This window comes from Podarcis raffonei, chromosome 3 (assembly GCF_027172205.1).
Source record: "Podarcis raffonei isolate rPodRaf1 chromosome 3, rPodRaf1.pri, whole genome shotgun sequence".
Taxonomy (NCBI): domain Eukaryota; kingdom Metazoa; phylum Chordata; class Lepidosauria; order Squamata; family Lacertidae; genus Podarcis; species Podarcis raffonei.
The window spans coordinates 108427108-108450381 of NC_070604.1; the positions used below are offsets into that span (position 1 = coordinate 108427108).

The 23274-nt window shown below is 44.7% G+C and overlaps 1 protein-coding gene across 1 annotated transcript; it reads right to left on the reverse strand.

The window, feature by feature from the left end:
- Window positions 1-2181: 2181 nt before the first annotated feature.
- On the reverse strand, window positions 2182-16997 carry GALM (galactose mutarotase). Its single transcript, XM_053383522.1, has 7 exons — window positions 16673-16997; window positions 12180-12334; window positions 7083-7289; window positions 5148-5229; window positions 4337-4478; window positions 2978-3152; window positions 2182-2297 (listed from the first exon to the last, which is right to left on the reverse strand). Exons 1-7 carry the CDS (start codon window positions 16860-16862, stop codon window positions 2220-2222), a joined length of 1029 nt encoding a protein of 342 aa, XP_053239497.1. The 5' UTR covers window positions 16863-16997; the 3' UTR covers window positions 2182-2219.
- Between the last annotated feature and the right edge of the window lie 6277 nt (window positions 16998-23274).

Here is a 23274-nt window from a genome sequence, read left to right on the forward strand (position 1 = left end):
CAAGAAAGTTGCATGCTCACTTTCACAATTGGCAATCCTTGTGATCTCAATTTTGAATTACTGTAAGCTATTTTACAAAAAAAAATCTGTATAATCTTGCTAATTTAGATTGTTTCAGTTATGTATACTCTACTAACCTTGAATTGGTTGTCTGAATATTTCCTGCACAGAAGATAGTTTGTTACATACTATTTTCACTGAGTTTAGAATTTTGGAATAATTGTCTAAAAATCAAGGTGGGCAAAGTTTATAAGATCAATTAAAAATGTTAGTTGCCTAGTGCAGTACCAAACACCATCCTTAAATACAACCCATTTTCTAGTAAATTTTCCTACTCTGAGTAAACTCATGAGACAGGACTTAGTAAACTCTGAAATTAATGATCCTATGAATAGGACTTAAGTTGAATACAGCCCAATGCGCAGGATTTAATGAACCTGTCCCACCAGCAGGAGCTCTGCAAGGGCAGGCCTGAAAGAGTTGAGTCCCCCCTTGAGGGTCAGGAGAACACACAGGGAGCAGCGGGAACAATGGTTCTACCTGGCAAGCCAAAATGCTTGTGTTGATTTTATTTTCAGCCAAAAGGCAAGCAGCAGTTGACAGACCAATCTGTATTCTCAATGCCACAACAAAATACTTTCTCAGAGTTTGGACAGGGGCGCAGATGTTTTGTAGTGGGGGAGACATAACAATAGATAAGGCCCTTTCTAACTCTTCCTGTTTAGTGTTCTTACCTTTTAAAAAAAAATCACCTTTGTCCCTTTATGAGTATAGAAAGGGCTGTGGGTGAGAGTGGATTATGACAGGCTATGATTTATCACAAGCCCGTCAGTGATGTTCATTAGGGGTTGGGCCAAAGGTGAGATAGCTGGCTGTTCCCACATTCAGTTGTGCTGAGAACTACACAAAGATGGTTGTGCTGGGAATAGCATGCAGCCGTCATGCAATGTCATCTATTAATACTGCAGGTCACAGATGAGGCTTAGGTCTAGATTCCTGTTCAAAAATCCCCCATACCTCTTAAGTTGCAGCAAAGGTCAGTCTACTGAAGTTGCCTCTTCCCATGCCAAATCAAGCACTCCATTAGATGCAGAAGCTTAACGCACACTGGTTTCACTTTTAAATGTTTAAAAAGTTTGCACATGAAGACAGATTTGCATTAGAGCAGGGAGTCTTCCTCATCGTCCCCACTCTTCAGGTGCGTGCAAGGGATCTACAGCACAGCATTTTATAGCAGGGCCCCACCTGTATATAGTAAGTCTCCAATTTTTATGTAGCCAAAATAGTACCATGCATGTAGAAAAGAGGTAACAGCCTTGCTGGCTGATGGGAAACACATCAGTTTCCTGGAAGTTTAATGGGAACCACCCCGCCAACATACTAACAGCAAACTTAGGTACTGAATTAAGCCTGCGCTGCTCTGGTTCGCCAGAAGCGGCTTAGTCATGCTGGCCACATGACCCGGAAGCTGTACGCCGGCTCCCTCAGCCAATAAAGTGAGATGAGCGCCGCAACCCCAGAGTCGGTCACGACTAGACCTAATGGTCAGGGGTCCCTTTACCTTAACATCACAAATGGCTACTGAGAAACCAGCAATATAGGCATGTTTAGAGATACTTCTAGGGATGCAGAAGAAAATGGGAGCAGAATCTTCAGTACAGCTCACTGAGGACAATATGTTCAGTAGCCACTGTTTGTTCTGTGGTGGAATAGAGAATTCAGAAAGGACGTGTTGTCTGTACTGAACAGCAGCAGTTAACATTCTTTTGCCATTGCCACTTGTCTATTTGTTAATGATTCAAAGCACTTCATTTGCATTCTCATTAATCCTTGCAACATTACTGAATTCCAAACCAATACGAGCTTTTAAACAACTCTTCACAGCTCTTGCATTTAGAGTCTATTTTAGACCCAATGCAAATGTAATACCTTTACCATTGCTAAGAAATTGGGGTGGGGAAGAACTGTGCCAAAATCCTTAGCAATAGTATCTTGAAGTGAATTTACATTTTAACATGATTTATTTCTTCTGTTTCTACCTGACTTTGAACCAGTAAGCTCTCAAGGGGGCAGTGGGAGAGAAAGAAGGTTGCCTGTATAAAATCTTAAGTCTATGCAGGATGGTGTCAAGTAGACTTCTTGAGTACATGAAGACACATTTGATCCTAAAACAAACAGTCTTTTGTTACAGATTGCTACAAAAAAATCTTGGTCTTTGCTTAAGCTACAGAGAACTTGAAACAAGTTGTGGTCTTGTATTCCTCTCCTGGGTGCAGCAGGCTATCTGGGAAATTAGGCTGTAAGAATAAAAAATAAAACTCAACATTTGTGCACTTACAGAAGAAAAATGGTTTGCATCTAGGATTTTGTTTTATTGCATTTAGAACAAACTATTACAAAATTGGGAGTCAAATCCTTGCCAATCTACTGCAAATCATTCATATATACTAGCAGAACCTGATCTACCTTTGGCATATAACCACAAGCTTTCTACACACATACATAGTATTCTTGAATTGGTTCACATTTGATTAATCAACTTTGGTGTTTTGAGCTTGCAATCCTGTACATACTTAACTGAGTGTAAATTTATACTGTGAGCAGTTATGCCTAGGAATGCACTGTTAAGTCTTGAGAATGCAGAGAAATTGCAAAGGAGCTGTGCCATTTTAGAGTGGCGGGGGATCACCTACTTTAATGTTTTTTTATTGATCTAAAAAAACTTCCTATGCACAGAAAAGCACCCTTGCTCTGCATAGCAAAATGTGATCTACCTGCAGTCAGAAATGAAATAATCACAGAATAGCTGTACCATGTGATTTCAGTGCTTATGCAGATCCACCCATTACTGGTTTCTATGTTCTTCTGAGCATCCTCAAAATGAAATCTGCAATAAACCATTGAAGCTGAGCCCCAAGACAGTTTTGTGTAGCTTCTATTCTGTGTGGCCCCGTGGTCATATAAAATTTAAGAATACCTGGTTCACTGCATTTGGCCAGTTCTGTGTTTCCAGGCAGAAGCCAGAATGCTTGGGATACACACAGCCGCCTTTTCCCTTTAGAGTGCCATCTAAGAAATTCCCAGTGTAAAATTGAATCCCGGGCTGAGTTGTATAAACCTCTATCATTCTGCCACTAGGGGGATGGTGGGCTCTGTAAAAAGAAAGTATCTGTTAATTAGATTTCTAGGAGTCTGTAGGCCTTTGGTACTCTGCATTTAGTTATGTGTAGTGGTAGCCAGCAGCTCTTAATAATAGATAGATGCATGGGAAACAGCACTTGGGTGCAAGGAAGGGGCTGTGCAAATTTTAAAAGAAGTCACTTGGTCACATCCTAAGATGCATTTGCCTTTTAGCTGCCTCTCTTTTCATAAATACATGATAATGCATCACATGATAATTCCAAGAGACAACAAAATACTTATCTCCCCGATCAAGTAGTAGCCAGAGAAAACAGACTGTGGCTTTGGATCACATCCGTGCCATATCGAAAGTCACATTTAGCCAGTTCAGTGGGTCCAGGCAGGGTGAGCATCATGTTGCCAAAGCTCACTAGCTGTGCTGGCTCAAGTTACTTATGTGTTATCACAGTTCACAAGGTGGATTAAGAGCATCCTGCAATACCAGCCTTCCACAAGTGAAATTCGCAAGAGATCTGTGAAAACCTGAGCATGGTTCAAAGCAAAATACTGTAGCTTACTGTTAACACTTCCCCCAAATCTCAGGTGGGAAGGTATGGAAGTTAAATTATATAAATCACGCATTTTCCTCCACATTGTACACTTTTGGCCTTCCTACAGAATGGAACTTGGAGGACATCATTTTAATTATGTAATTGATTTGTCTAATCACATCTATGGATGTCTATACTTGCAATCCTTGTCATTTATTAATTTATTTACTGTTTATTGCCAAAATAGGCTTCTAAACAATTTGAAAGTATGTAAATCAGTTACACAAGCAATCTATACTAGATATTAAAATCAACCTTAAACAAGACGCGGAGCATTTTCTGTAGCAGCCCCAATGCTATGGAGGGTCATATCAGGTATCTGCTTGCTTTCTGCTAACATGTGAAGTTATCCCAGTTGACCTTTGGAAACTGAAACTGCTTTCCATGTTTTACAGTGATTTTGTTGCCTTTTCTTTTGTGGGTTATGGTTTTAATTAAATGTTTCTATGTTTTTATTGCTTTATTTTAAATCTGTAAAGCCCTATGATATATTTTATGAACAGCAGTGTATAAATACTTTTAAATAAACTGGGAGAAGGAAGAGCATGAAACACAATGTTTTGGTCAATATGCTGTCAAACAAAGGTGACAAACCAAACCTGTACCTCGCACAGAAGCATGTTTCTTTTGTCTGCTTCAGGCAAAAATTGTGGTCAAATCCTCCGAGCTGAAACTTCTGAAGGTGTTTTCCAAACTCCACCGGCTTTCTCAGATCAAAGCCTGTATCCTGCACTGAAGCAATTTCTCCTAATGGAGAAAGAACAAAGAAAGAGGGAGAGAAACTACACACATTTAGCAACCTTCCACAGCAACTCTTAAAAATGTGGACGGAACCAAGACAGACATCTGGAAACAGCAAGTTCCACCAAAAAGTCCACCACAGCAACAAACCACACACAGAACAATTTAGTGTGGGATTCCCAAACCACAGGTGTTCTGAAGACATTGCCACCATTCCCACTTAAACCAAGTATGGGGAGCCTGTAGCTCTCCAAATACCAATCCTGGACCACTGTCCTACCATTAGGCAGAGTGAGGCAGCTGCCTTAGGCAGTAGATATGAGGGGTGGGGATTGGACAGCTGTGAGTGTCACATGCCATGTTCTGTGTTTCCCCAAGTAAACTTCCCCCCTTTTGACGTCAAATTAAGATTTAACCTCTACCATCTAAGAACATAAGCAGTGCACTGCTGGGTTAGGCTAGCGGCCCATATAATTCAGCATCCTGTTTTCACAGTGACCACCCGCCCTGTGTTTTTATGGCATTGTTCCAGTTTTAGAAAAGCAAGCTGATTGACCATAGATTTGAACTCAGGGCTAGCACCCTACACTGAGGCCAGTTCTGCACAGTTGGCCACAACAGCTCCCTAGATAACATCTGTAGATTCAACAGCATTCATCTTAAAAATCAACCAACCTGTGGGGATCTGGGTTTCATCCACTGGCAGGTAAGAATCTGCCTGTATAGTAAATTCATGGTCATAGATATTGGGTGATCCCTGAAATACGGAGAGGGAAAAAACCTCTTGTATCAGAAAATAGAAAGATTGAATTTTATACCACCTTTGTTGTAAACACAGAGCTGCAGGTACCTCCGAATCACAATAATCACTTTACTGAATTAAGGTCAAATGTCAGTGAAGACCAAGATAATAATAATAATAATAATAATAATAATAATAATTTTTATTTATACCCTGCCCTCCCCAGCCAAGGCTGGGCTCAGGGTGGCTAACAAGCAATAATAAAAACAAGTTGAACGGATACAACTTAAAAACAAAATTAAAATACATTAAAATATTAAAATGTAGCCTCATTGCAGGAGGAGAAAGGAAAAGAAAAAAGAAAGAGGGGGAGGGAATCAAATTGGCTCCAAGCCAAAGGCTAGGCGGAACAACTCTGTCTTACAGGCCCTGCGGAAAGAAATCAGATCCTGCAGGGCCCTGGTCTCATGAGACAGAGCGTTCCACCAGGCCGGAGCCAGAGTTGATAAGGCCCTGGCTCTGGTTGAAGCTAATCTAACTTCCTTAGGGCCCGGGACCACTAGGGTGTTGCTATTTATGGACCTTGAGGGTCTCCGTGGGGCATACCAGGAGAGGCGGTCTCATAGGTACAAGGGTCCTAGGCCGTGAAGGGATCAATTGTTCCGGCATTTGGTCTCCAACAGTAACAACCCAGACTCACAAGAAGCATATACATGGGTGGGGAGGAATCAATGGAGTATCCTGGGAAAAGGTATGGCTGCCTGGAATCCTGAACATGGGCACATTCTGAGTGCCTCCAAACTCTCCATATTTTGTAGGATTCAAATATGTAGTGGAAGTTTGGGTTTATGCATTTAAAGTGGATTAAAATCTTCTGTTCCCCTACTGCAACAAATCCCCTTTTATTTTTTAAAACAAAATTTGTGGTTTTGACAAGGACAGGGAAATGCATTGCAAAGTGAAATGAACACGTGACAAATGGGAAGATGTGTAAACAACACACAAACAAATCAGAATGACTGCTCACTAAAGGCTGAACAGTGTAAAAAGTAAAGCATCATAGTTGCCATACACTTCTGAGATATTCCAAAAATGAGGGGTGCTAAAAAGTTGTAACATGACATGGGGATTCAAAGATATTTTGGTTAAATTAATATAATTTAGTTTTGCTTGCTAAGTAAAATGTGTGTGAAATTGCATAGTGACCATTAAAAATGACTGCCATGTACTTGCAGTTATATTATAATTATTATTTATTACTTAACATTACCTGACAACTCAGAACCTAAAATTAAAATTCTTTGATTTTCCGAAAGCAGTTTATGTGCTTCTTTACCAAACGTAGATTTACCCAGCTAAATGTTGTACAAACACAACAATAAAAGCAGATTTTAATTTTTCACACACAAAAGCATATCTTTAAGACCCCTCACTGAATAAAATTGCAAAAATTAAGTTTCGCCCCCTAAAATTACATGCCCTAAACTAAGAAGTACAGAAACGGTCTTAAATAAAATAAATAATGGGGTGCCTTCTCCCAAACATTCCTCCCCATTGTTCAAGTTCAGGGGACTGAAGCCTTGCACCCTATTCCATTACTTAGCGACGTACAACCGACTTGGCAAGAAGGGATTATATCAGGCAAGAAAATAACTAATAACCCTTTGGACACTTTTGTAGCAGAAGCAGAAACGTGTGGGGCTCCAGATGTCATTGGGCTCCAATTCCCATCAGCCCCCAGGCAGCATGACCAATTAGCAGGGATTATGGGAGTTGTAGTCCAACATCATCTGAAGGAACACAGGTTCCCCCCAAATCCTGTTCTACAGGATGTTACAGAGTGGAAGAGCCAAATAGAGCTGCCTTACCTGGCCTGCAAGATTGAAGTACGCATGATTTGTCAGATTGACTGGCGTGGTCTTACTGCTTTCAGCTCTGTAACTGATTGTTAGCTCCCCATCCTTAAGAGTATACGTCACCCAGACTTTCAGCTCACCAGGATATCCCTCTTCACCATCTGGACTTACTCTGAAAAACCGTACGCCATCTGGCAGCACTTCAGGTTCCCAGATGGCCTGCAATACAATTTCATTAATGGTATTTTTTAAAAAACCACATTGGCTAGAGTCCAGCTACTAGACTGATGTACCTGGATGAGCCCATGTGCCAAAAGATTACACATGACAACCATGGATCACTTCCAGGATTCAAAATATTTAAATCGGTGTTTCCCAAGTTTGGGCCTTCAGCTGTTTTTGGACTACAATTCCCATCATCCCTGACCACTGTGGTGTTGCTAGCTATGGATGATGGGAGCTCTAGTCCAAAAACAGCTGGAGACCCAAGCTGGGGAAACACTAATTTAAATGAACTTTGAAGTGCTTCCCACCCTCCCTGTTAAACAGCTCACCTGGGCAACTGGTCACCCATGTTGTCTGCTTGCTTGCCTGCTGTTCCGTTGTCATGCTGCCATTGTGACTGCAGCATGAAGATAGCCTTACATTTTTATGTATATAGGAAGATATACACACATGTAATACACACTATATAGTAAGCTTGGTGAGAGATGGTAATTCATACATAAAACAGTCTTCCTCAAACTTATGCCTTCCATATGTTTTGGACTACAACTCTCAACACCTCCAGCCAGCATATGATAAGGATTATAGGCAGGTGGCACTGTGGGTTAAACCACAGAGCCTAGGGCTTGCCGATCAGAAGGTCGGCGGTTCGAATCCCTGCGATGGGGTGAGCTCCCATTGCTCGGTCCCTGCTCCTGCCAACCTAGCAGTTCAAAAGCACGTCAAAGTGCAAGTAGATAAATAGGTACCACTCCGGCGGGAAGGTAAATGGCGTTTCCATACGCTGCTCTGGTTCGCCAGAAGTGGCTTAGTCATGCTGGCCACATGACCCGGAAGCTGTACACCGGCTTCCTCAGCCAATAAAACGAGATGAGCGCCGCAACCCCAGAGTCGGTCATGACTGGACCTAATGGTCAGGGGTCCCTTTACCTTTTATAGCCCAAAGCAGCTGGTGCACACCAGGTTGTAGAAGGCTGCTGTAAAAATTTCTTAAGCCTCAGCACCTGGGAAAGGATTATTCCAAACAAAAGCATGTGTTTCCTGTGCTCATTAACTGGAGGCATGAATGGGCAGTCTATTACAAAAATCTAACTGTTCCACCACGATGTCAACACAGAGCGGGCCACAGAAATCAGGCAACACTACAGCACAGTTGGCATAAAGGATCTTCACAGCTCAAACCCATTATGGTGTAGCGGTTAAGAGCGGTGGACTCGTAATCTGGTGAACCGGGTTCGCGTCTCCGCTCCTCCACATGCAGCTGCTGGGTGACCTTGGGCTAGTCACACTTAAGTCTCTCAGCCCCACTCACCTCACAGAGTGTTTGTTGTGGGGGAGGAAGGGAAGGGAGAATGTTAGCCGCTTTGAGACTCCTTCGGGTAGTGATAAAGCGGGGCATCAAATCCAAACTCTTCTTCTTCTTCTGTAAGGTTGTAATTCTGGCCGGTTGGTGTCCATCAGAGATGGGAACACAGGTGGGAGAAAATGATTGGGAAAATGTGTCCATGTACTGAAGCAGCCAAAGATCTACAGTGGTGCCCCGCAAGACGAATGCCTCGCAAAACGAAAAACGCGCAAGACGAAAGGGTTTTTCGGTTTTTGCGTCGCTTCGCTAGACGAATTTCCCTATGGGCTTGCTTCGCAAGACGAAACGTCTTGCGAGTTCTTGCGAGTTTTTTTCCTTTTTATTAAAGCTGCTAATAGCCACTAAGCCGTTAATAGCCGCTAAGCCGCTAGTAGCTGCTAAGCCGCTAATAGCCGTGCTTCGCAAGACGAAAAAACCGCAAGACGAAGAGACTCGCGGAACGGATTAATTTCGTCTTGCGAGGCACCACTGTATTCTTAAGTTTGTTCTTAAAAGGAAGGATGGCAGCTCAGTGGTAGAACATCTGACCTGCACATAGAAGGCTGCAGGTTCGATCTCATGGCATCTCAAGGAGTCTTGTCTGAAACCCTGGAGAGCCACTCCCAGTCAGTGTCAACAGTATTGAGTTAGGAGGACCAGTTATCTGTCTCACTGCAAGGCAGATTCCTAAGTTATATGCTTTCATTAGGCAACCTGTTTTCATTTAGGGTTGTCATCTTTCAGAAAACCAGGACAACCTGAAAGTTGAGCTTTATTTTTTTAAAAAAAGAAACTACCATAATGGTTGAGCTCTTTTTAAGAAAACCAGAAAGTTGTTGAACTTTTCTTTCTTTTTAACAAAAACATGAGTTGTTGATTGAAGATCCAAGACAAAGCGCCACCTTTCGGAAATCCCCCCCAGACGTCAATTCCACCTTTGAAATCCCAGTTATGTTGGACATACGCCAGCCCAAATTAATTATTTTTGTTTTTGGCATCCGACTGTCTTGAGAGACAATGGAGTGTGCCTCTGGGCGGGGGGGAACCAATCTGTTCCAATTGCAGCACACAACAATAGCCCCTCAGCTGCTCTGATGTGGCCCCAAGGAAAGCAGAGCAATAGGTTTGGCACCAGCTTGGCTGCAGGAGTTGGCTGAAAGAGGCGTACAAGGTGCCATCCAACTGTCTTAGGGACTACACTCTGGATTTGTGTAGGGTTTGCTCCTTAGCCTGTTCTCCCAGAGATCAGAGTTTTCATTTTCCTAGATGGGCTACCTTTCCAAGTGGATGAGCCCCATCTGCCCCTCACTTCCCTCTACAGCAGGGGTCCCCAAACTAAGGCCCGCGGGCCAGATAAGGCCCAAGGGACTTGTTTATCCGGCCTGCAGCAACCCCTGCCGCCCACTGCCGCCACCCGCTCTTACCGGCGCTGCGCCGCGCAGCTGCCCACTTCTGGGTCGGAGGAGCACCGAAAATAGCTTGTGCGCATGCGCAGGCATTATTTGTGCATGTGCAAACGTTATTTCCAGTGCACATCCGGGTCGGAGGAGTCCCATGCAAATGCGCAAAAGCTACCGGTATTTTCGATGCTCCTCTGACCCGGATGTGCGCAGAAAATAGCGTGTCCGCACGTGTATGGGCATGCGCTCCCCCGCCCTCTGGCCCGCCACGTGATCGGTGCTGGAGACACCAGCCCAAGGCCCAGTAGGTTTGCTGACCCCTGGACTACAGCTTGTGCAGAAACAGTCTTCTTGACTACTGAAGCCCCTCTTGGTCTCATCCGCTCAGTCCGCCAGAGCCTGTCTTTGAATGTAGGGGGAAGTCCTTAACTCACCAAGGACTTGAGACCACCAGAGGTACTACCCCTCCCCTAACACCCCATACACCCCAAATTAATGATACTCATATCTGTTTTAAAAGATTAGAAAGCTTTGACTGGAACTGGAATAAATAAAACAAGCAAAGATAATTAAGCAACCAAACCAAGTGTGAAGAAGGAAGCAAAACCTGTGCCTGGAAACAGCAAAGAGATATGATCACAGTCATCAGTATGATTGCAAACAAATTGGGTGGATCCTTATGTCAGACAGCCATAGTTCTATAAAAAGCTAAAACCACCACCGAGTTTAGAAGCATATCTATATCTATAGCTTTGCTTCCTGCAGAACTCAGGCCAATGCTGGGTCTCCTCATCAGAACAGTCTCAAATTACACAGGAAATAGTTACCGCAGACAAGACATCTAGCCTCAAATTGGTCAAACAGAAAATCTCACATGTTGATTTCATTACTTCTCTTTGATATTTTTCTGTTCAGATATAATTACTATTCTGTATACTAATCCTGCTATTTACACTAGAAGATGAATGAGGAATCTGTGGCCCTGGAGATATTGTTAGACTACTAACTGCTCCCATCATGCTAGTGGTCCCTTCCAACTCTGATTCTCTGCCTGACCATTGGTCTTGCTGGCCTGGGGCTGATGGGAGTTGGAGTTCAACAACATCTGGAGGGTCACAGGTTCCCCATCGCAGCGCTAAAGTGTGCTATGACTTGCCCAGTTTTTGCCTTTCTTTGGGAGTGACTCTTTCCCTCTTCCATTCCGGTTACGATCACAGCAGTCTTTTAACATCAGTAAAGGAGGATCCTTTCTCTTTTCAGGAAGACTCTGAGAAAGGTCCAAGCCTGGCTTCAGAGGAAGAAAGGAAAGAATTGGGAGTTCACAGAAGTGTCTGCACACTGAAGTGAACTTCCCAGAAGTCTCTGGTCAGGGGCGTCTTACCCATAGAGGCTAGTGGTGCGGGGTGCCAGGGCGCCAAGTTCTGGTGGATGCCAGAGAAGAGGCGGAGGCTGGACGCGGCGCCTCCTGGCATCAGCTCGCCGCCCTCGCACACCTCTGCTATGCCGCACCATCCGGAGCCTCCGTCTGCCGTGGCCACCATGGTATGAAGCGGCCAGCTGAGCCGGGAGGTGCTGCGTCCAGTTTCCGCCTCTTCCCCACCGGAGGAGCTGCCCTCCAGCCACTGCCCACCTCCTCCAGCCCCGCCGGCAGTGCCATCCTCCCTAAAAAAGACTCTGGGAAATGGGGGGGAGGGGCGGCGGAGGGAGCTTTGCACCACGGCGCCAGATATGTTTAAAACAGCCCTGTCTCTGGTTGGCCACTGAGAGAAGAGAATGCTAGTCTAGACGGCCCTTTGTTTTTATCCAGCAACTTACTGTTCTCACCTTAGTTGAATATGTCACCATGCCCTGATAGTAAATACAGTGGAACCTTGGTTCTCGAACGAAATCTGTTCTGGAAGCCCTTTTAGCTTCCAAAATGTTCAAAAACCGAGGCACAGCTTCCGATTGGTGCAAGAGCTTCTTGCACTCAGAGGAAACAGTGTTGCACGTTCGGGTTCCAAAAAAAGTTCTAAAATAGAAGTATTTCCTTCTGGGTTTTCTGTGTTCGGGAGCCAAAACATACAACATGGGAGGGGTTTGGGAACCAAGGTTCCACTGTACTGACCTTGTTATTCACTTGAGCGCAAGCACATTTACCTTATCGAAACCTTTCTTTCCTCCATGCAGACTGTTGGGTCCGTTGTTGATGGCTAATTGATACTCAACTCCTTCCACTGTAAATTTCCCTCTGGCAATTCTGTTAGCAACCCGTCCAACGACAGCTCCAAAGTAGGGGTGCTTGTTGGTGTACCCTGGCCAATAAAAGAAAGTGCTGAGTGGCCTTAGATTTATAAGGTCAATACATTTCAGTGCTCAACATGGAAGCTAGCTAGAGCTTTCATTCTATTCTATTTTTAAGGGTGGGGCAGTTAACTGTACCCCTGACCAAAGCTTCCTCCATCCAGGAATCCCTTAGGTAAGGAGGGCCTTGGATAGGCTCCCAAACTCTTCCATGTGAAGGCATATCATATCCATTCACTCCAATGGAAGAAACACAGCTGTATCTGACACAGCTCCTCCCATCTTAATTAAAATTAGTAAGAACTGGAAGTCTGTGAGGCTGTGTGGTCATGCTGGCTAAGTTCCACACTACTGCAGGTGGCATGCCTCTGGAACTCAGTTGCTGGGGAGTCAGGGTGCATACGATTGCTCCCCAAGCCTTGTGCCTTTTAACAGCCTGAATTTGGGGTTCTGTTGCTGATAGGTCTCCTGCAGGAAGATCAGGGTGTCCCCTCTTCAGTGCACTTTCTACCCTGGCTTGCTTGACAACAGATGACAGCAATACAGTGGACGCTCGGGTTGTGAACGTGATCCGTGCGGGAGGCACGTTCACAACCCACAGCACTGCGTCTGTGCACGCGTGGGTCGTGATTCAGTGCTTCTGCGCATGCGTGAGTGCCAAAACCCGGAAGTATCCCATTCCGGTACTTCTGAGTTCGGCACAGCGCGCAACCCGAAAACACACAACCTGAAGCATCTGTAACCCAAGGTATGCCTGTACAGTGGTACCTCTGGATGTGAATGGTATGTGTTCCGGAGCCCCGTTCGTATCCTGAGTAGAACATAACACGCAACTGCACGTCTGCGCATGTGCATGCCGTGTTTCGCCATTTCCGCGCATACGTGTGATGTCATTTTGAGCGTCTGTGCATACGTGAGCAGCAAAACCCGGAAGTAACGTGTTCTGTTACTTCCAGGTCGCCACGGAGCATAATCTGAAAACACTCAACCTGAAGCATATTTAACCCAAGGTATGACTGTACACTATTTCATGGGGGCGGGGGAGAGAGAAAGGAATCAGCAGTGATCTATGCAGCATTGTGTGGGGATAAAAAACTGACGGAAAGCTCTGCTCTACAGATCATGGAACAACTGAACAGAAACAAAACCGAGCATAAAGACTAATTAACCTTAAAGGAAAGTCATCCACCCACTGGTAGGGTTAAGAGGAACAAAGGAGCACTGCTTCATTTCAGTTGGTGGCCGGGGGGGGGGGGAAATGCAGAAGCCAATACACAGTCTCCAAGCCCACAGAATCTAGAAGCAGCTGTAAAAGAATGGATTGCTGGAGGAAAGGTAATCAGTGTTTATTTCTGCACCCAGCTTCCCACAGACTTAATGTCTAAAGCCATGGGTAGGCAAACTAAGGCCCGGGGGCCGGATCTGGCCCAATCGCCTTCTCAATTCGGCCCGCGGACGGTCCGGGAATCAGCGTGTTTTTCCATGAGTAGAATGTGTGCTTTTATTTAAAATGCATCTCTGGGTTATTTGTGGGGCATAGGAATTCGTTCATTTCCCCCCCCCCAAAAAAAAATACAGTCCGGCCCCCCACAAGGTTTGAAAACTTTGCTGACCCCTGGTCTAAAGCAGTGGTTCTCTGCCCTGGGGTGTGTTGAATGGTGGTCAGAGGTGCCACGGGCAACACTGGCCTCTGTCCCTCTTTCCTTCCCGCCCCCCTCTGATGCCCTCTCATGTCTCTGCTACCCAAAGGCTTGCACAGCTGTTTATTGTAGCAGCCCTGGCTATAAGCTCTGTAGGAGGCAACTCTCTTTGCATGGGGGGGGCAGCTCAGTGACCAGGGACAGCAGCAGCTGCCCAGACGACTCCCAAGGAGAGGGGAGAGGAGAGGAGGCTGAAGAAACACTCCACAAGGGAGGGTGTATGAAAAGGGTGAGAGGCTGCCAGCTCTGCAGGCAAGGGGTGACATAACTGGGTTCCTGAGCCCCACTGGTGTGCTGAAGAAAGAATGTAGTCGGTTAAGGGAGCCGTGGACTCAAAAGGGTTGAAAACCTCTGATCTAAAGCATTCAGCAGCAGCTAGTCAAGGTTATGTAACAGTGGAGGCACTCGACCCTTAGATTATCTGATCTCTGAAGAAGAACATGGAAAATGCTGATTGGTAACTGAGGGGGGCAGGAGGAATGGTGGCAGTTCTGAGAACCAGGGACGACTTATTCATACTCTTCTCTACAGCTATGTTTCTACTTCTCTGGATGGAAGTCTACTTGCAGATCAGTTTTATTATCTCATGCCTGGGAACCTGTTCATTATTCAGTCCGTTATCCTGATCCCTGAATAAATTTCAACCTCTGATTTATGTACATGCTTAGAAGGACAATTGGAAGTCAAAGGCAGACGGATTGTAAACTCTGGCCCTTCCTCCAGGGACACCTGCAAGTTGTTTTTCCCTCACACGGCAATTCTGGAAAGGAAGGTTAGTATAAGGCCACATTCACAACAACACATTTAAAGCAATGTGACAGCAGTTCAAACATTAATGGTTCCCCCAAAGAACTGTGGGAGCTATAGTTTGTTATGGATGCTGAGAGTGGTTAGAAGACCCCCCTATTCCTGTCCCAGAGCTACGATTCCCAGAGCTTCATGTGAAGACGGATTGATTGTTAAACCACTCTGGGAACTGTAGCTCTGGGAGGAAAACAGGGGTCTCCTCACAGTTCTCAGCACCCTCAATGTCAAAATGGAGGTTGGCTGCTGAATCTCTGATGGGCGCATGTTCCACAGCATGGGACCAGCAACATTAAATGCCTGACTTCCAGTGTATCTGTCAGCCTAATGGTTCATGCAGCAGTGCCTTCTCCATTCATTCCCTGCAGATAGAGAGAAATAGTGGGATCATGCCCACTGGCTCTGCCCCACATACTGTACACCCTACTGGCCCCACCCTCAATGCCTGTTTGTTCAGCAGAACATATGCAAAGGGTCGCACAGAATTCTACACACACAGGCACCTCTTTGCGTATATTTTGCCAAACAAATGTACAGTAGTCGGGCGCCAACAGCAGGAATTATTTCAAGGGACAGGTACTAAACCTCTAACTGCGCTGTACCACTTCGTTTATAGTGGGTGACTTACCCAAAAAGCTCCCTCCACAAAGAAAGTTAGAATGTCAGGAAGAACACAAGACTGAATCCCTTCTGAGTCCCTTCTACTTTTCTAGATGCATGGACTTATTAAGGTTCAACCTTTAAGGTTGAAGCAGCATTTAATCCTGTGGGCTGCAATGTGATACACTCCAGACTTCGACCTTTGTTTGTTAAAAGTAGGCTTAAGTCTGTAAATATAATTATCTGTACAGTGGTACCTCTGGTTACATACTTAATTTGTTCTGGAGGTCCGTTCTTAACCTGAAACTGTTCTTAACCTGAAGCACCACTTTAGCTAATGGGGCCTCCCGCTGCCGCCGCGCCACCGGAGCACGATTTCTGTTCTCATCCTGAAGCAAAGTTCTTAAATCGAGGTACTATTTCTGGGTTAGCGGAGTCTGTAACCTGAAGCATATGTAACCTGAAGCATCTGTAACCCGAGGTACCACTGTTATTTGCTAAAAAAAAGAAAAGAAATATGCCTGTAATCTAGGCACTTTGCCTGGGATGGAAAATATTGCGTATCTGTTTAGCTGTAAATGTGCAAACACCCAGGTGTTTCTTTTTCGGGGGGGGGGGAGAAACTGGAATGGGGAAACAGTAGTTCCCAACCCTTTTCCCTGCTGCTTCCTCCCCCCATCCTCACAAAACTGCAGGTCAAAAAAAGGTGAGAATCAGGAAACAAATTTTGTGTACATCACTCATAATACTGCCATCAAATGAACATACCGGTACTTCCTTGGAAGTAAGCTCCACTGAACCGTTTAACTTCTGAGTTAACATTTGTTTGTTTCACAGCTTCTGGATTTATTTATTTTCTCCAGGTAATGCCTCCTACATTTAAAGCACGTGGCTTTCTGCAAACAACCCCAGAAACTGTAGTTTACCCCCCCCCCCGAGTTAAAATGCCCAGCACTTTTAACAAACTACTACTGTACAGTTCTCAAGATCATGGGGGCGGGGGGAATTATTTGCGAGTTAAAAGCTTCACTTGTTCTTTTATGCTCCATTGCAAAACTATGATACTAAAAAGCAGTGATGAAGCTTGAATATTTTTCAGCTTGGATGTACAGGGCTACTTATATTACAGCACCACCAAAGCTGGGTGGGTTTCAATAAAACAAATCAGAGGTTGCACTGGAAACATATTGTGCCTCGAGGTTTCTTCTGTGGAATAAACTTTCAAAAAAGTTAATTCAAACCCACCTTCCAAATGATCAAAGCCTAGAACAATATCTGAGAATTTTCCATCTTTGTCTTTAGTCTCCAACGCGGTGATTATGCAGCCCAAGGAGATAATTTCCACTTTTACCGTGCTGGATTTGAGCAGGAATTTTTCCACAGCCCCTCCGCCAAGCTGCCATTCCCCAAATTTCTCTCTCTTCACTTCTGTCATTGCTCCCCACTCGCCCCCTCCCACGAAGCCTGTTTGCAAAGGGAGAGACACCAACACAGACGCATAAGAAAGAATCAGAGGAACACTATGGGGGAAAAGGACTTTGCCCAAAGGGGTTTTACCAGCAATCAGAATCACGTGACACGCGCCCATCAGCTGACGCGGAAGAGGACACACAGAGAGAGAACCTGCCTCGTTATGTTGCTGGGGGAATTTTTTATGCAGAGCAAGATTTCTGAGCGAAATGGGGCATTTCCCTGCGCAAGTATGCGCAGGTGCAAACCCGTCAAAGAATCACAGAATTGTAGAGTTGGAAGGCACCGCAGGGTCATCCAGTCCAACCCGCTGAAAAGCAGGAATCTTTTTGCCCAACGTGGGTCTCAAACCCGGGACCCTGAGCAAGTAAGTTCTACTGAGCTCCACGGGGTTTGCTTCCGAGTACAGTGGTAGCTTGGGTTACATACGCTTCAGGTTACAGACTCCGCTAACCCAGAAATATTACCTCGGGTTAAGAACTTTGCTTCAGGATGAGAACAGAAATTGTCCTGTGCAGCGGCAGCGGGAGGCCCCATTAGCTAAAGTGGTGCTTCAGGTTAAGAACAGTTTCAGGTTAAGAACGGACGTTGGGAACAAATTAAGTACTTAACCCGAGGTACCACTGTACCACTGTACGTGTGCACCCATCACTAAGTCAGCGTGCCTTTGCCGCATTTCTAATTTGTAGCCGATCCTATCCTGTTGACTCGGACTGCGCTCAAATGGGACTAACTCCTCCTGTGCAAAGGATTGGTGACAATTAATTTACGAATCTGTAACTCACAGGATGTAAACAAGCACTGAGCTACACTACAGCAAGAGGAAATGATTGCAGGCGGTAATTATTGCGACATTTGTCAGTACAGTAATTGCATGCAATTGCAGTAATTGTTCTTAAGAGGCTGTTGTGCTAAGGTGTGGTCAGTGGTCTACATATGCAAGAGCATTGCTTCCCCCATGGCGTTGTACACAATCCACCTGCATCCTGCAGTTTCTTGAGAAATGTTGTGGCTTGGAGGCGCTTTCCTGCAAAACCAGCTCCCAGCCGATTAAAAAGGTTTAAGCCAACATGTATACATTTTTTTTTACATCAGCAGATGGCAGCACGCGTGCAGACGTGCAGACGATGGTTTCATTGAATAGGAATCGGAGGGGTGATTGCAGGCATAAGAAAGCAAATCAGGTAATCAGGTAATTGTGTGTGGACAGCAATGTAACATGAGACTTAAAAGGTGTGGAGGGGGGAGGCTGCGTTTTAAGCCGCTAATGTATACATGCCCTTAGGCTATTGGCACCACAGTAAAAAAGAAAACAAAAGTGAGCACTTGCTTTGTCATGACCACTTACGGTAATTAGATTTAATAAGTTTAATCAGGGCAATCAGGGGACAAAACATAAAGGATTCATTTCAGACAATATGGAGTTCTTAATGATTATTCTTTCTAAGAGGATAATGCTTGCCCTCCACGCCAGATTCAGATTATGGACCTTTTGAGCGATTTTCTCTCTTCCTCTCAAAACCCTGCAAATAAAAACCCTATAAGGAAATCTCTGTGAAGAAAATCTAAATGGAGAAAGAAAGCGTGGAATTATCAACATGTCCAGTTATTCAGCTGTCCTAAGCCTGTTACATTAAAAAACACCCTTTGTTTCAGTTTTGCTTTCGTTTTTAATTTGTGTTTTCAAAAAAGTTTGCTAAATAAATAAAAGTTTAAATCAAAGTTAGTTACTTTTACATTCTTCTCGTTGGAAATTTCCATTTGTGCTAATGAACATTTGGCATACACTCCATTCATTTTGAGGCACTTGGCACGACAGTTCCAGTACTTTGGTTTATATTAAAGTTATTCATTCATTCACATGATCAGGCAGGAAAAAGGAAACCTTTCAGAAAACATTCTTTTCTAATCAGGGATGGAAAAAGTGCGCTGAACTGTAGCTGCATTTGGCAGTACCCAGAAATTAATTATTGGTGCATTTGTTCCAGGAAACAGTTTCAAGATCAGGTCAAAATGAGAGTCCCTGCCCCTTCTAGAAAATGACAACACTGAGGGCTTGCCTACACTTCTGCTTGTCCCAGGTCTGAGCAGCTTTCTGCTTGTCTAGCACTGGATTTATGGCGATGCAGGCGGTTTCCCCTTGCAGGGTGCCGAGCCAAGGGGGCACAAAATTACGACATAGTGCTGTATTACCAAAATATGCCCCTGGCTATTCCCATGTTTTCTAGACACTGGTCTGGGTGGTTTTGCCTTTGCTCACCTCTTTCCCCTGGAATATCCACTCTTTAGTGCTAAATTGGAACATACAGCAGTCCACGGAAAACTCAGTTGCCATTTCTTCCAATTGAACGCTGAACTGTGGGGTTTTCTGGGAGAAAGTGGCAGGTCAAACAGATGAGCCCCAAAGTGCATCTGACAAGTTGATTTTGAAGGAGGGGTGCTCAGTTAATTCAGGGGGTGTACACCCCTTTCGAGGAACATGGGGTGTTCCTTGGGCCTGTACAACAGGCTTTGCTTACGTAGCTCCCCAGCCTTGCTCTGTTTTCTCTTCTGAGCATCCTCTCTGTTCCTCCACTGTCTCTCTCCCTGCCTACATGCCAGCTTTCTAATCTGTCACCTTCTGTACCTGCTTGCCAGCCTTGATACCAACTTTCCCCTTGCTCTAGCCCCAGTTCAACCCAGCTTGTAATAGACTCTGCCTCCAGCTAACCCTACTGTGTTAGTGTACACACCATCATGGCTGTGAGTCCTGGAAGACCACTTGTAATAGACCACTTGTAATAGACTCTGCCTCCAGCTAACCCTACTATGTTAGTGTACACACCATCATGGCTGTGAGTCCTGGAAGACCACTTTGGAACTAAACTAAGTTTGCTGCCTATGCAACTTTTTCTGAATGCTGTATGAGAAAACACATTAATCTGACCCTTGGAGACTTTGTATGTAAACCACTTTGGAGAGTTTGTAATTAAACTTGCCAAATGTGTGTTTTTTTTCTGTGCTGGGGAAGAGGAAACTTTGGAAGGAACTTGTAAGGGCATATTTAAAAGTTTTAACAGCCTATATTTCCATTCATATATCCCTGCACCAACAACAGCAACATATGAAAGTAACTTGAAGAGGAAGAACAACCTCACTGCAGTTTAAGTGGCTAACATGCATGTAGCCTGAGACTAAACTCTGGCAGGATTTTTGGTGACAGAAAAAGAATATATTATTTTTTTACAATAGAGGAAGAGTTTGGTAGTGTTTTGTTGACTGGGATGTTAACAACTCTTAACCAGCCATACAATTCAGACCAATCAGCACACATTCTGAACACCTTGCCCATCAAAGAGTCAACCTTATATGTAGTTGATTCACACATCCATGTTGGAGATGTAAATTGCTGTTTCCTAGTTCTGCTGGATCTCTCAGTGGCTTTTGATACCATCAACCATAACATCCTTCTGGACTGTCTAAAGGGGCTGGGAGCTGAGGGCACTGCTATACAGTGGTTCTGCTCTTTCCTCCTGGGCCGTATTCAGAAAGTGGGGGGGGGATGAGTGTTCAGACCCCTGGGCTCTCACTTGTGGGGTGCCTCAGGGTTCTGTCCTGTCTCCCATGCTTTTCAAAATCTACATGCAGCCGCTGGAAGAGCTAATCAGGGTGTTTGGGCTGGGTGTTCATCACTATGCGGATGATACCTCTACCTCTCTTTCAAATCAGAACCAGTGAAGCTGGTGAAGGTCCTGTGTGAGTGGAGGTGGTTGGAGGATGGATGGTGGCTAACAGATTGAGGTTGAATCCTGACAAGACAGAAGTACTGTTTTTGGGGAACAGGAAGCAGGCAGGTGTGGAGGACTCCCTGGTCCTGAATGGGGGGTAACTGTGCCCCTGAAGGACCAGATGCACAGCCTGGGAGTCATTTTGGACTCACAGCTGTCCATGGAGGCACAGGTCAATTCTGCGTCCAGGGCAGCTGTTTACCGGCTCCATCTGGTATGCAGGCTGAGACCCTATCTGCCCGCAGACTGTCTCGCCTGAGTGGTGCATGCTCTAGTTATCTCTCACTTGGACTACTGCAATGCGCTCTTTGTGGGGCTTTTAAGGTGACGCGGAAACTACAACTAATCCAGAATGTAGCAGCTAGACTGGTGCCTGGGAGCGGCTGCCAAGACCACATAACACTGGTCTTGAAAGATGAGCGCTGCAACCCCAGAGTTGGCCACAACTGGACCTAATCGTCAGGGGTCCCTTTACTTTTAAGTAGAAATATTAGCAGATTATTTTGCAAGACTTTTGTAGCCTGGGAGTGTGCCTTCCTCAGTGTTTACCTACCATTGTTAAGGAAGTTCTGGTCAACTGGTGGTCAGGTAGGGATTTCACTTCCATCTTTTTTGTTTCAATATTTTTCACGTTTAAAGAATTTGTTTATCACAAAGAGGCCCAACTTTTAAACAAGCAAAATGATTTTCAAGCAAAGTTCCTAAATGCTCTCCGGGTCATCCTCTTAATGTGATTGTCTATCTTTTCTCCTACTCAAGACCTTACATTTATCCACCATGTGATTAAAAGTTCAATACATTTTTTCTGTAACTTGCACATATTTCTGTTGGGTTTTGAGCAGCAGACCTTTATAGAGGTCATTTGCCTTGCTTCACCCTATCTCAAATAAGGCGTGACCCCCTCTAACTCTAGTACTAGGAGACTTAGGGAAGTTAAACGGGGAAAATGTTTTTATTTTACAACAAAGTTGGTAAAACACAGGATGTGTCAGCAGATGGAATTCTTTCAAGAAACAGTCAACTTAAGTATATATTAATTTCTATCAGTACAATCGTGCCTTGGAAGTCAAACGGAATCCGTTCTGGAAGCCTGTTTGACTTCCAAAACGTTCGAAAACCAAGGTGTGGCTTCTGATTGGCTGCAGGAAGCTCCTGCAGCCAATCGGAAGCCCCGTTGGGCGTCCGGGTTCCAAAGAACGTTTACAAACTCACTTCCAGGTTTTGATCGTTTGGGAGCCAATTTGTTTGGAAGCCAAGGCGTTCGAGATCCAAGGTAATACTGTATACCAGACCAATGGAATCACCATACCACTCTCCTAAGTGGTTTGGGATTGTCCTCCTCTCACCAGGAGATATATATATCCCCTTTTTACTGAACTGAGACCCAAGTAGGGTTTTCCCTCACAACTCCACTTCTCCTTTCTCAGCTTCAGCCTCCAAGTTCCCATTTGTCTGTATACTCATAAAAGACCCTAATCGCTATCCTTCAGTCTTCTCCCAGCTCAGAGACTTCCTTCTCTGGCTGTATTTTCCTCAGGGTGAATTACACACACAGCCAGGGCCAGATTTAGGTTTGATGAGGCCCTAAGCTACTGAAGGTAATGGGGCCCTTTATATGTCCAGCTGTCCTCTGTCAACAACAAATTGTCACTGTTTTTTTATGTTGAATATATGCTGTATGGTAATTTATGGACCTAATAGGTATCTAAAGCCATTTGTACATAACAAAATATGTATTTTATCAAAGTAATTGTTGATCTGAAATACAATTAAGAAGAAGGATATTAATAGTGAAATGGGGGGGGGGGCCAAGAGAGTGGGATCCTAAGCTATAGCTTGTTAAGCTTATACATAAATCTGGCACCAGACACAGCTCAGAGGCTAACAGAGGCTATTCAGCTGAACGCCAGGAACCAAATTCTCAACTGCTTTTCTTTTCCCCCTCACAAAATGCTATCTCCACCCCATCTCTGGTTAGCTGTACCCGTCTCCAGCCCAGCACTCTCTGAGCTACACAATTCTGGTGGGATTCCGCTTTTCTGCATCACCAAACTCTGGTCTAACTGAACTTTCTGTCGCAGCAAATGATACCAAATCGATCATATTCTCTCTTTTTCTTTCTCATCTGCATTGCAGTTTCCTTTACTTATGGTGGTTACCACAGCAGACACTTCTGCAATCTAGTACCCATAAATTCCCCTCAGGGAGAAGTATAGGAAGCCGTGCAGGAAGCTGAGGTATGTGGTTGGCCGGAATTATGTATTGTTATGAGTTTGTGGATGGGCTAGATCCCCCACCAAATGTGTTATGAGTTTGTGGAAGGGGGCAGATCCCCCTAAATCCTTAGATTTAGTAAATGTTAGGAATAAATCAGTGCTTGGAATATTAAAGGAAGCTGCCAGACACTTAATCTGGCAGTGTCAAAAAGACAGGCCAAACTAGTTTTTGATGCTCAGAAAGTCGCCTGGGAGAAGATGAGCCATGAGCAAGAAACAAAGAAAGCAGAGTACAGTGGTACCTCGGGTTACATATGCTTCAGGTTACATACGCTTCAAGTTACAGGCTCCGCTAACCCAGAAATAGTGCTTCAGGTTAAGAACTTTGCTTCAG

Excerpts from the sequence above, each read along its gene's own strand:
- GALM (XM_053383522.1), bottom strand. The coding sequence starts at position 16,862 with ATGACAGAAGTGAAGAGAGAGAAATTTGGGGAATGGCAGCTTGGCGGA. Across the intron at positions 7,290-12,179 it reads GAAAGAAAGGTTTCGATAAG|GCCATCTGGGAACCTGAAGT; the intron begins GTAAATGTGCTT and ends ATTGTATTGCAG. Across the intron at positions 4,479-5,147 it reads TGAAACCCAGATCCCCACAG|GAGAAATTGCTTCAGTGCAG; the intron begins GTTGGTTGATTT and ends TTTCTCCATTAG.